The following is a 12,476-nucleotide window of genomic DNA, read 5'->3' as shown; positions in this document are numbered from 1 at the left end:
TCATCTGTTCTTAAAGAGCTTTCTTTTTCAATGGCACAAACTTAGAAATTTAAAGCAACTAACAGCTTTTCTTTTTAAGGAAAGGTGAATAAAAATAGCAGTAGAATATCTAAATCAATGTCTACAATTTGGCGACATTCAAGTCAGACTTGATGCTGAAAGGAAAAAGATGAAATTGTAGGGTAACATCTTTATACCATTTTTTAAACTACAGATTAAATATAGTATGATCACTGTCTGCTCAAGTATGATAAATGAGCCCATGGAAGTTCTTGGTCAGTAAGAGGAGGGATTTGGAAGAATCATACAGGCACAGAGGCAGATGACAACGAATGGAGAAATATATTGAGAATTTTTCCTGAAGGCAATATGTACTCATACCAGTGGTGGGGAGAAGTAAACTATGAAAAGAAATAGAGTAAGTGAGGAGAAATGTTATGATTGAAAAACCATTTTAAAAACACAATTCTAACATTTCCTTACTAGGAAGTTTCAATATTAAGTTGTATCATGTATAATATTTTTCAAGTTTTCAACAGGGCTCATCAGTCTTTAAAGCTAAGTTAAACTCATTTTCCTCACAGTAATAACCTTAAACCACTCTAAAGATAGTCTATAGTCCTTTATTATTTATTTATTTATATTAAGTAAATTTCCCTATTTCAGATATCAGTAACTAAAAAGCTTATTAAATACAGTATGTTAGTTTCTAAATTGTCCTATATAATAACAATTCATTACTACTACCAATTTACCTGAGTAAAATAGCGAAATTATCCTGAAACTATTTCAAAAGTATTTTGAAACTCATGCAATTTACCTAAGAACTAGGCCAATAACTATTACACTGTTAATAAATATTTAGTATTTAAAAAATTGTTAGTAATTACATAAAAATAATTAAATGGGAACATTTTATAACTTCCCTAGAATCAACATAGGAGATTAACAATTTAAGTTTTATTGAACAACTGGAGTAAGACAGAGCCAACAAATAGCTAATGACATACCCCTTGTGTCTGTAGGGACAGAGGTGTGATACGTCGTTTTTCCCATTCATTAGGGCGCGGCTCAGGTGTGGATTCCATAAAATTGCGCTTGAGTTCACTAATGCTAGCCTGATGTTTCAGTATGTCCTCCTGGGCCTTATCCAGTTCCTAGCAATATGTAACGTAACAAAGGGGGGAAAAAATCCAAAAGGAAAAAACCCAGTAGGACAAAAATAAAACCAAAAAATAAGACAAAGCAAACTTATGATTTAAAAAAACCATAGTAAAGCAAGAAAAATGCCAAGTCTCTAAAGCCATATTATTATCTATGAATAAGTTCATGAATTCATCAAAATTTGAAAATAAAGTCAATGCGTACTTCTTCAATGATTTACATTTTAAAGGATTCTGATTTCTTCTCTGTTTAGGATTTTTAAAGGAATAATTATTTACATTATTAGAAAGATGACATGGAACTGATCATCAAAATGGCTAATAACACTTCCTTCCAGTACCTGGATTTGAAATTCAGACTATGACTTTGTTCCGGCAAATTTACCTTTCTGATTAGGACTACTCATAAAATTGCATTCTGTAAACATAGTAAATCAAGTACAAAATAGAGAAAGGTAGAGACTCTGAAGCACAGTGGCTGGAAGAAAAAGCCAGACCAGACTCATCCCCCAACTGGAAAAGTCAAGGATTTTTTTGTGTGTTTGTTTTCAGGAAATTCCAGTGGTGGCTTTTAATTCTTAAGGAATAAAAAATACTGCTTCCAGAGGCTGCTTCTGTTTAGCCTCTTTATAAAAAAAAATGAACCACAGACTGGTCTCATGTACTTGCCAAGCACAAAAGTGGGGTCTAGCCTCCGCAATTGCCAGATGGTCTTTATCCAGACAAATATGCAAGAAAAACTACCAGGTCCATTTTCATGGGAGAGGCCCCATTAAATGGTATTTGTGGAAATTTTTCTGACTGGCTCTGATAAATAGTATTTGTGGGAATAAAAGGTAATTAGTGTTCAGGAAATGGTTTTAACCAAATTTTAAATATTTATTTATATTTCAAAAATCATAGGGCCACCTGTGGATTATAGCTTTCATCCCACTTTAAGGAACAGGTCATGCAACCAATAAAATTAGATATTCCATATTCATGCACAAGCATAGTAGCTCATCTATGAGCTTCTATAGCCATTTGCAAAAACTCATGAAAATCTAAAAATCTTTGCATGGCATGGAAAAATGACTATGGCTTGAGATCAGGCACATTTCTTGCATTGGTTGAAAGCAATGTTACTTATTACACTGTACAGCATTTTAGTAAGTTAAGCAAAAGTATATTTCCATCAGTTATCAAGCTGCCAAAAGCAACCAAACAGATTAGTCAGATTACTGAGAGCTGCAGTTCTCCATTGAATACATTGCCACATACTACTGTAAAATAAGAAGGGGAAAAAAAATGTTCTCATGTGACATGGGGAACATATTTTACATTCCTAATTGGGTGATTGGGCTTTCTTTTCCTCCTTTCCTTCTCTCTCACTTTTGCTTGTTCTAATTAAAATAATTCATTTAATTAGCATATTCTGAAACAGAATACTGAAAGTGGACCACATTCCCAATCACGGATTTTAACCAAAAAAAAAAAAAAACCAAAAAAAGTGGGCATAGATCAAGATCAAGAGTCAAATGACTTAATGCCAGATCAATAAACAAATCTCTGTTCTGGTTAATATATATTAAGGATGAGACTGTGTTACTTCAGGTTGATGCCCTAGAGTTAACCCTTTAGGAGAGAATAGGTTTACTTGTAGAACAACTTCAAAAGTACTGGATAAAAACTTGATTCATTTGACTAAACTTTTTTTTTCCCACTTGTCACTTTGAGAACTTCTAGTAGATACAGTCCTGCCTAAGCCACCTGAAAGGAACACCGTCAGGCTGGTAACATGCACTCCCAAGTTGAATTCCCCCATGCACTGCATGCACCGTGCTCGAAGAACATTGCCGGCCAGCCTAGGCGTGACCTCCCGTCCACAGCAGCCGGGCAGCCATTACGACAGAGCTGTTTTCTTAGATTATACAAACCTCCAACATTAAATTGCTATGTCTGACATAAATATTATCCCCTTCTACTCTCAAGGAATTTTTCTGTGAAATTAAATCACACACAGGGGGGAAAAGGCAAATAAACATAAGTGTATCAATCAGCAAGCACCAAAATGACCCAGAGTTCGACAGTCTAAGACATTAAAATAAAAGAGGAATACAAATCTTATGAACTTAAAGCCACAACAAGCACAACTCACAAATAAACCCTGAGCGTGGACCCTCCCCCCACAATACTAATGGCAGGCAGCAGCCATGAGATGTTTAACTTTAGGGAAAACTCAGCCACCTCTTCCAGCTGTGTTTCCTCTTCTTCCATCTTCGCCTGAAAAGTCACACAGCAAACGGCCAGAAAGAAGGGGAGTATTAGTGGAAACTCTACCATCAGTGCAAAGAAGTTGTATTTGAACTTAAATGGTGAACCAGTGTTACCAACCTTTATTGGGAGGCCCTCAGAAGATGCAGCGTATTAAGCCACTTTGGTCTTTCTTCACCTACAGTGTTGTACCAATGATGGAAATGATCCTTTGCAAAGGTGGAATGGAGGATGGAAGCTTCACTCTTTCTCAGTCCCTAGATTATGCTCTGCTTTTGAATATTTTGTACTCAGGAACAAAAATATGAGAGTGCAAAAATGGCATAATTCAATCTGTTCTAATTTGAAATGTCTAAAGCAACTAGTGATGGGGTAAAGCATAATGATGTTAAATTTGTTTTTAGCTTTATATTGGTGAACAAATGTTCAACCTATGATTCAGTTTGTTAAATATGGATTTCTTTCCTGGCTGGGGGTGGGGGATTGGCTTGTTTAACTAGTTTCATATTAAAATGGTGGGTATTTAAAAATAATCTTTGAAATATAACCACTTACATAAAATTCTTTAAACAAGAACAGCTTTTCATAGTTGGACATTTCTCAATATCTGATGATTCAAAAGAATGAATGTAGAAGTTTAAAACTAACAAGCACTGACTGAATTTTGACTCAATGGAAAAAATGGTGAGAATACAAATATTGACTCCCTTATCAAAGGCAAATCATTTAACCTTTACAGGTTAATTCCTAATATATATCCTTTTCCTTCTTTATTAGGATGATAGTGTTAAATCTGAGAGTTCAAAAGGTTTTCCTTTTTAACCACTCATAGTATTTTTCAGAGGTAAGCAAGGAGCTCAGAGTCTTTATCAGATGTGAAAAATGAGACATTCAATCATCTGTTAAGAAACATCTTCCAACTCCTTGGTCAACACTTAATTCCCTAAAATGTTGACCTTTGATATTCCTCAGGTAAACTTTTTAACTATTGTGGTTTCTCCTACAATGCATACTCACTGCATTATCTTTACATTTTTCTTTACGTTTGCTCTAAATTTTGTCATTTACTCTGTGTAGTGGTAGTGTCCACAGAATATGAGGCACTAAATCACCAGGCCACATTTAACAAAATAATCAAAAATATATTGTACATGTTAATGCTGACTTAGTAGCACAGAGGTAGGATACTTAAAAAAAATGTGCCTTATATAGGGGTAAAAATCCTCAAACCAAACACCTATTTAAATAAAGGAGCACTAAGAGGCCCAATCTTAGTGTTATATAGTCTAAATATTCAAAAAAAGCCATGTGTTACTTCTCACATACATTTGTTAAAGACAATAGAATAGTACCTTCCTTATAAAATACCCTACAGTGACTCTTATATATAATTACATAATTTAAGGTTAGAAAAAAAAACTAGCTAAAATTCATCTGGTCTCCAAATACTACAATAATAGGGAGATAAGGAGCTTTTGAGATGAGACTTACTAATATCAGGAGTAAAGGTTACAGATACATCCTCATAGATGCAAGAACACATTTGGGTTTCCAACAAGAGAAATAATAGTACTAAGGACTTCTACTAAGATACATCAAGAACAGTTATGTCCACTGCATCCTAAGTTCTATATCAAAACAAAAATGTTCCATCCTAAAGGAACAGCATTAATATCTGTTTGCAGAATGGAGAGACCCTGTATGGATTGTTACGGGCAATACAGGTTCCCTCCTCCCCCACACCTTCTGTTACAAATCTAGTTTGAGCTAGATATTTGTAAAATAATCCTACAATTTTGCTCCAAACTTAGAATGTGTGGACCTGGTCAACGGTATCAATGAAGGAGAAGTGTCTACACTTATTTCTCATGCACTAAAACATTGTGTGTGTGAAAATATGCAGGTATTACTATGTTGAGGGTAATCAGTGGTGAAATGTATGCACACATTTACACTCTATGTTAGGAAGGGTTTAAGATAAAGTGTATTGTGTTGACTCCACAAATTGAACTTATGTGGGCATGCCAGCAACTACTTCCTCTTCCTCTAGTTTGTCATTCAAGTCACAGTCATAAGAAACATTAAAGGAGGCGGCTTTAGCCTCCAGACAGCAGAGGCATAGAGCCAGAGGAAGGGAAAAGGCAAGAGAAAAAGGAACTGACTGAGAAGCAGACAGAAGTAGCCCAAAGATGAGGATAAGGGAAGGAATGAATGAAGGGGAGGTGATTGGGACATAGTGCTGCACACCAGCGGGGAGGAAGGAGACCCAGACCTTGGGGAGGCTGGGGAAAGCAAGATATCCATCTTCATCAAGAAGGGAGGGGAAGCCAGAGGGAAAACATTTGGAGAAACTGAAGGAGAAGTAACCAAACTCAGAATCACTGTTGTCAGCTGCTTTAAGAGTCTTCCCATGGATGGGAGAAGGGCATTCAGGCTGAGAAGGGGCTATGGCAGAATCCAAGACCAAATCAGGCATAGCAACTTCAGAATCCCCCTGCTCGGATGTTTCACCTGTGGAAAGGTGCTCTAAGCTGTCTAGTGTGATCTGGTCAGCCTCCCCAAAGGGGTCTTCCTCTGAAATGTCTGAAAGCAAGTCCATTTCAGGGACAGGCAATAGGTTTGGGGAAAAAGATGAAGCACGGTGGATGAGAGGTGAAGGTGGGCATATGGAAACAGTCTATTCTCAAGTGCAAACCCATGATTGAATATGAAATTACACAACGGATACAACCAAAGGAAAAACAGATGCAAGAGAGAAAGAGGACAAAAGAAAAAATGAGTAGTTAGTGAAAACTTTTACTTTAAAGAAGGGATTATATTAACACAGTGTAGTTAGAAATGAATTAAATGACCCATTTTTAAAAAGACTAGACTACTTGTGTCACATAAAATTTATACATATTGACTCATTTAATTATTTTCAAACTGATTGCAAATAAATCCCATGAAACTCAAACAGCATTATTTACTTTTAAACCTGGTTGCTGACAGACACTCAAAGCATTAGCAAAAATACCAGTGTACCCAGTTGTTTGCCGAAGACAAGCAGGATTTCCTTTAAAATTTAAAAGACCTTTTTCATTGTTTAAGGAAAATAACAAGATATGTCAAGTTAACTAGGCAAAATGGAACAGAGATATTCTGAAATGCTGAGCTCGTCTGTTTCTGATGTAAGCAGTCACTCTCCTGGGTGCCTTGTTAGCAAAAATTTTAAAAAAACTATCCTGAAAACTTGTCAGCAATTGAAAGAAACCTTGTTGGACACAATTTCTGTTATTTTTAAATGAATTCCCAACCAAATCATTTTTCCATATGACAGTCACAAATTCTTTAACAATGGAATGTCGATGATTTGATGTCACTTGCTATACAAGTAGCACTTGACCTTGTGGCACGAGACTGGGCCCATGTGGTGGTTGGTCTCTGAGACCTTCTCCATGCTGGGCCTCAGAGGCTATCAGAGCAGCAATACCTGAGGCACTGGCAGCTACGTCATCTAGCAAGTATTTATACCTTTATGTCTTTAAAATTTTGAAAGTTAAAATTTAGAAAACACTATACAGCCGGGCTCAGTGGCTCACACCTGCAATCCCAGCACTTTGGGAGACTGAGAGAGGTGGATCACTTGAGGTCAGGAGATCAAGATGAGCCTGACCAACATGGCGAAACCCTGTCTCTACTAAAAATACAAAATTAGCTGGGCGTGGTGGCAGGCACCTGTAATCCCAGCTACTTGGGAGGCTGAGGCAGGAGAATTGCTTGAACCTGGGAGGCAGAGGTTGCAGTGAGCTGAGATCGAGCCATTGCACTCCAGCCTGGGCAACAAGAGGGAAACTCCATCTCAAAAAAATAAAAATTAAAATAAAATAGAAAACACTATGAATCAATATGATGGATTCATTTGTTTTTATCTGTGCTTACTTCCAATGTTACATGCAAAAAAAAAAAAAAAAAAGTCACTTTGTGTAGAAAAGAGATCTGAATTTAAAGGCTTCTCAAATCAATATTCAAGTGATGTTACTGCCCAAGGTAACAAAAGATAACAGTGACACATTTGAGAACACAATATGGGTTACTTCTCCATTTCACTATGGTGTACGCACAAGATAAAGCCAAAAGCAACACACCATATTCTCACTCTCTATTCACAAAACAATTACCCTTTCTTAAGAATTTCATTAATTATAGATTATTAATGAAAAATACTTTTGTTTATAAAGATTATCTTTGGTGATATCAAAAAATTCAAGTCAATAATTAAAACCATCAAGAAGCTACATTTTAAAATTTACTTGGACCAAATAAAAAATAAATTTCAAATAATCATAGCTTTTCTACTTTGGGGACTCAATTAGATAAGGTGATTATGAGGACAGTCAAAAAGGCCAGTAAATTACTTACTTGCATTAAAATAATTTACATTGAAATATTCTGCTTTGAACCACAATCAAACAAAGGTTAGAGACCACTATGCATATCTGAAAACAGAAATGACCAACAGAGAACATAGAACAACTGATTTTAAATACTTGATTTCTGAAACAGAAAATACAACAGATAGCCTCTAGGTTAAGTAAATGTTTAAAACCACAACCTGTGTGAATTTACCATACCTTTCCTTCAATGAGCTGTAAATGTGGGGCTTTAGCTGGGCTTCTCACTTCCCTCCTGCCGTCCCCATCTTGTACCACGGCAATGCTGACAACTCCAGGGCCATAGGCTGAAATCTCCCCAGCAGCATCAGGAAAATCCTTCATAAGACTTTGGTCCACGACACCAATCGGAGCTAGTAAAGAGTGACAATTCTGGATTATTTTAGGACATGTGAATCGTAAACTTTATGGAAAATTTTCCCCTTAAAGAGAGAATCAGGAAGCATATAAACAGTGAACAGGAACAGAGACATTGCTTGAACTCTGAAAATACCTACCATATAAAATAAACAAATTTTTAAACGTTTACCAAATTCTGAAAGTATTCTGAGTTTTAATGCACTGAACTACACCAGGGTCTCAAATCACAGGTATTGGAAGGATATAGTCAGATCATAGAACCGGCCAGTAGGAGGAGCTCTAAGACCAGCTGAAACACCAGAGTTAAGGCAAACAGAATTACGAGGTAAGCAGTATTTTAACTCTTTGGTCTCCTCTGATTTATTTCTGAATCTATCTATTGCAACAAATGATTATGCAATTATTAAGATGATTTGCTCCAACAAGTTTTAAGAATTGCTCCATGAAGGAAACTTTAATTTGAATACTATTCAAAAGATAAAATAGTAAATAAAAGACAGTAAAGGTAAATTGTAAGGATTTTAACTTCTGTATTTATATTCAGTATTTTTTATTTTTTAATCCCCTTCCTCAATGTCTCAACATGAACTATGGTAAGTCTATACATAGACACCTCCCTCATCCCAGAAAACCTGGCCCTCCTGTGCTCTCTTCTCTCCTAGAGATAGGCAGAAATGTATATTGTATTGAAAATTCTGTCATATTGCAGATCAAACCAAGACTACCTCAAACATTAGCAAGGCAGAGTAGTAGGTGGCAGGACTTCTGTCCATCTGTAGCTCCTCCCCAAACAACAGAACTACACAAGGTCATTTCACTTTACATAAAGAGTACTCTACAGACACCATGAAGTTTACTCTGCTTCCATGTCCCAAGGGAAGCCTGGTCAACACAAACACCTTTAGACTGCAAGCTCTTAGAGGGCAGGATTGTGTGTGAGCTACCATACTGAACTTGAGAGGCCTCAAGCACTTTGAATACATGTATCCCAAAATACCTCTCAATCCACAGCCTTCACCTGCCCTGTCCAAAACTTAATTCTTTCCCAGTCCTGCTTTTTTCACAAAATGCTCTTCTCATATTTGCTCCCATTTGCTTGAACCGGGAACATGGACATCTTCCAGGACTCTACCTTCACCCCTTAACACCAGCAAGTCCAACAAAGTCCTTGCATATATTTCTAAATGTGGCCAGTTCTTCCCATTTCTAATTCTACCACCTCAACTTGGGGAGATTTTCCCAGCCCTTAAATACTCATACTTGGAATGCCCATACCAAATCACAGTCAACATTAGAATAAATTTGCATTTTACATTAAGTATAGTTATTTTCCAGCAGTTTTGTTGTTGTTGTTGTTTTGTTTTTGAGACAGTCTCGCTCTGTCACCCAGGCTGGAGTGCAGTGGTGCGATCTCGGCTCACTGCAACCTCCGTTTCCTGGGTTCAAGATATTCTCCTGCCTCAGCCTCCTGAGTAGCTGGGATTATAGGCACGCACCACCACGCCTGTCTAATTTTTTGTATTTTTAGTAGAGATGAGGTTTCACCATTTTGGTCAGACTGGTCTCAAACTCCTGACCTTGTGACCTGCCCTCCTCGGTCTCCCAAAGTGCTGCGGTTACAGGTGTGAGACACAGTGCCTGGCCTCCAGTGGTTTGTTTTCTAATAAAAAAAACTTCTAACAAGATTTAAATAATTTTCCCTTGGAAAGTATATGGCTATGATTAATCCTTTTGCTTACAATTATGATTTCTACACACCTATTATACATACTCAGAAATTTTGCAAAACGCAAAAATCTGACCTAGAAATGGCTTCAAATGTAATGCTATTAAAATATGAATATCAAATTAAAAGTTATTAAATAAAGTTGACAAAATGCTGACTTTGCATACTTTTAAATACTTATTAATTTCAGCATGCAGTTTCTTGTATTTTGGAGCCGATACATTTATTCGGGTCTTAAACATCTGAGAAGATTGTAGGCCCTGGCACAGAGCCCAAGATACCAAATGGCTAATTGGCCTACTCCCACAAAAGGGAAGACCACCATTGCTTTCACCTGGGCCATTCCTAACCAGCCTGCCTGCTTCCTCGCTCAATCTAATTGCGCTCTTGCACCAAATGATTTTTTTAAACAAGATAACACTGTGCTCTTGTGTGCACATAAACCCACACAAACCCTTCAATGGTTTCCTAGAGCACATGGAATAAATAAAATCCACATTCTTCACCATGGCCTCCACGGCCCTGTATGACGTGACCCAGGCTTACCTCTCCCGCCACTTCCTAAGATCTGACTACACTTGCCTTCTTTCTGTTCCAGGACTGTATCCAGCTCTCCCTTGCCTTATAGCTTCATCGTTGCTGCCTCTGCTACCTGGAATGCTTTATTTTTAAATATCTCTTGTCCTTTCCTTGGCTGCCTCCTTCTCATCCTTCATGTCTCAACCGACCTGGTTCTTCCTCCGACAGGCCTTCCTTCGCTGATGATCCTATCTAAGTCATGTCCCTGTTCATTATACTTTCCACCGTCAGGAAATCACTGGTTCCTCAACCCCCAAATGCATCTCGGTTGTTGGTTCTCTCAAATGACTGATTTGCCTTCTTTGGGGTTTGATTTTCTAATCTCGGAGGAGACGCCTTGTCCTAAAACAGGTGTTCTACATTGATTTTCATTTTGATATTTGATCTTTAGATTGAATCCCGGTTTTCACTTGCCATGTAATCGTAAGAGGATTTATTTTAATTTGCCAAACTTTAAAGTGAGGCTTGTATACCTAAATCATTCTAGCCTCACTTATAAAGTAAACAGGAAAAGAAAATACAACACATGTCAACTACAACAACAAATGGTATGTTGATAAAGAGTGGCAAAGAAAATAAAGCTCAGTGCCAGGTTACAGCCTAGCTTTGCTTTGGGGGGAAAAAACGGAGAACATAAGCCCTAATCAAAGAGTTCACTGGCTGTCTGGTCATGTATTGGCATTAAAAGCCTCCTATTTTTCACAATAACACAATAATCCTTTTGATGACTTACCCATCTGATGAATTACGGTGTCCAAAACACAAAGGGAAAAATAATGGATTACTGTGCCATGTTTGTTGTTTTTACTTGTAAAAATCATTGTTTTCAGATACAGACCTCCTATAACCCTCTGCACTAACTGCCCATACAAGATGGTGGATTTCCTGGAGCACAGTTTGTATACCTCAAAGAAAATGCTGTTTTACTGCTCTTTTTAAATGCTAAACTTTGCAATATAAGAGTTATATAGCCTCATAGTTTCAAACAAATGCTGAAAACAGACAGTGTTCAGAAAGAGCAATGATTTCTCTCAGGGCACTAAACAACAGTGACTGCATTTATTCAGTACTTGTATAAATTCTCTGTGGCAAGGGGCAAGACTTGTGAAATATTTACATGGGTTGGCACATTTTTCAGATTTAGCTGGAAAAGTGCTCAGTTGTTGAAGAGCTAAAATGATACTTTAGCAGCTATAGTACCTTAATAATTAACTGAATTTAAATCATTTCCACAATTTTGGAAATTTGTTTAAAGCACAGTTCACCATCCCCTCATACATTTCAGGATTTAATAACTATATACCAAAATCCCAACCAACAAATCCTGGCAAATATCTCTATGTGTCCACCTGCATTTGTTTTCCAAGTTTTTTTCTAGGAAAAGCAGATGAAGGCAATGCATATGAATCCTTCACTATTAAGAAAGTTTTTTTTTTCATCTGTTAGCATTATCTTGCCTGTTCTACTCTAATTATTTAAAATATAAGTTGTTCGAGTTTATATTTCAGAAAAATATAATAAACAAGAAAAAGGTTTCTGCTAATAAGTACTAAAATATAATTTTCAAATTTAGTATTATTATAAATCTATATATATACATATATATATATTTTAGTTCAATCAACCAAAACTGTTGGAAAATGTTTCTTTGGGTAGAAAATTATCCATACTAATCATTTTCTATTACAAAGAAAGAATATTCCTTCATAAGGCATTCTAATATAAATTTAACCTTAGCTCTTTTATAGAAATCCTATTTTTAACCCATTTTGGACCACATAATTTATATATATATATATTTTTTTTCTCCATGTGTAGTTTATATAAAACTTATTTCATGTGTAGTTTACAAAAAAACTTCAATTTGTATCTAATTAGAATTCTAACAGAAAAAAAAAAATCACATTTATACATATTTTCCCTTGGGTTAAAGAACAAACACATTATATTTGCTTTTTGTCA

At 36.4% G+C, this 12,476-nt stretch overlaps 1 protein-coding gene across 29 annotated transcripts in view; it reads right to left on the bottom strand.

Moving 5' to 3' along the window:
• Positions 1–12,476, bottom strand: part of EPB41L2 (erythrocyte membrane protein band 4.1 like 2) — a 227,599-nt gene that overhangs the window by 37,712 nt on the left and 177,411 nt on the right. For 17 of the 29 annotated variants that reach the window (XR_007724781.1, XM_050786323.1, XM_050786317.1 and 14 more), the window contains exons 12-14: positions 8,030–8,202; positions 3,080–3,142; positions 1,011–1,157 (exon numbers count right to left, since the gene is read on the bottom strand). Coding sequence is in view for 28 of the 29 variants with exons in the window: in XM_050786323.1 (XP_050642280.1) it covers positions 1,011–1,157; positions 3,080–3,142; positions 8,030–8,202 (383 nt within the window). In the remaining variant the exon portion in view is untranslated. Of the gene's footprint in view, positions 1–1,010; positions 1,158–3,079; positions 3,143–3,391; positions 6,094–8,029; positions 8,203–12,476 lie in introns of those variants that run through there. The other 12 variants (XM_050786330.1, XM_050786334.1, XM_050786342.1 and 9 more) reach the window with 2 other exon arrangements.

Source organism: Macaca thibetana, chromosome 4, assembly GCF_024542745.1.
Source record: "Macaca thibetana thibetana isolate TM-01 chromosome 4, ASM2454274v1, whole genome shotgun sequence".
Classification (NCBI taxonomy): domain Eukaryota; kingdom Metazoa; phylum Chordata; class Mammalia; order Primates; family Cercopithecidae; genus Macaca; species Macaca thibetana.
This window is presented reverse-complemented; position numbering and strand designations above follow the sequence as displayed.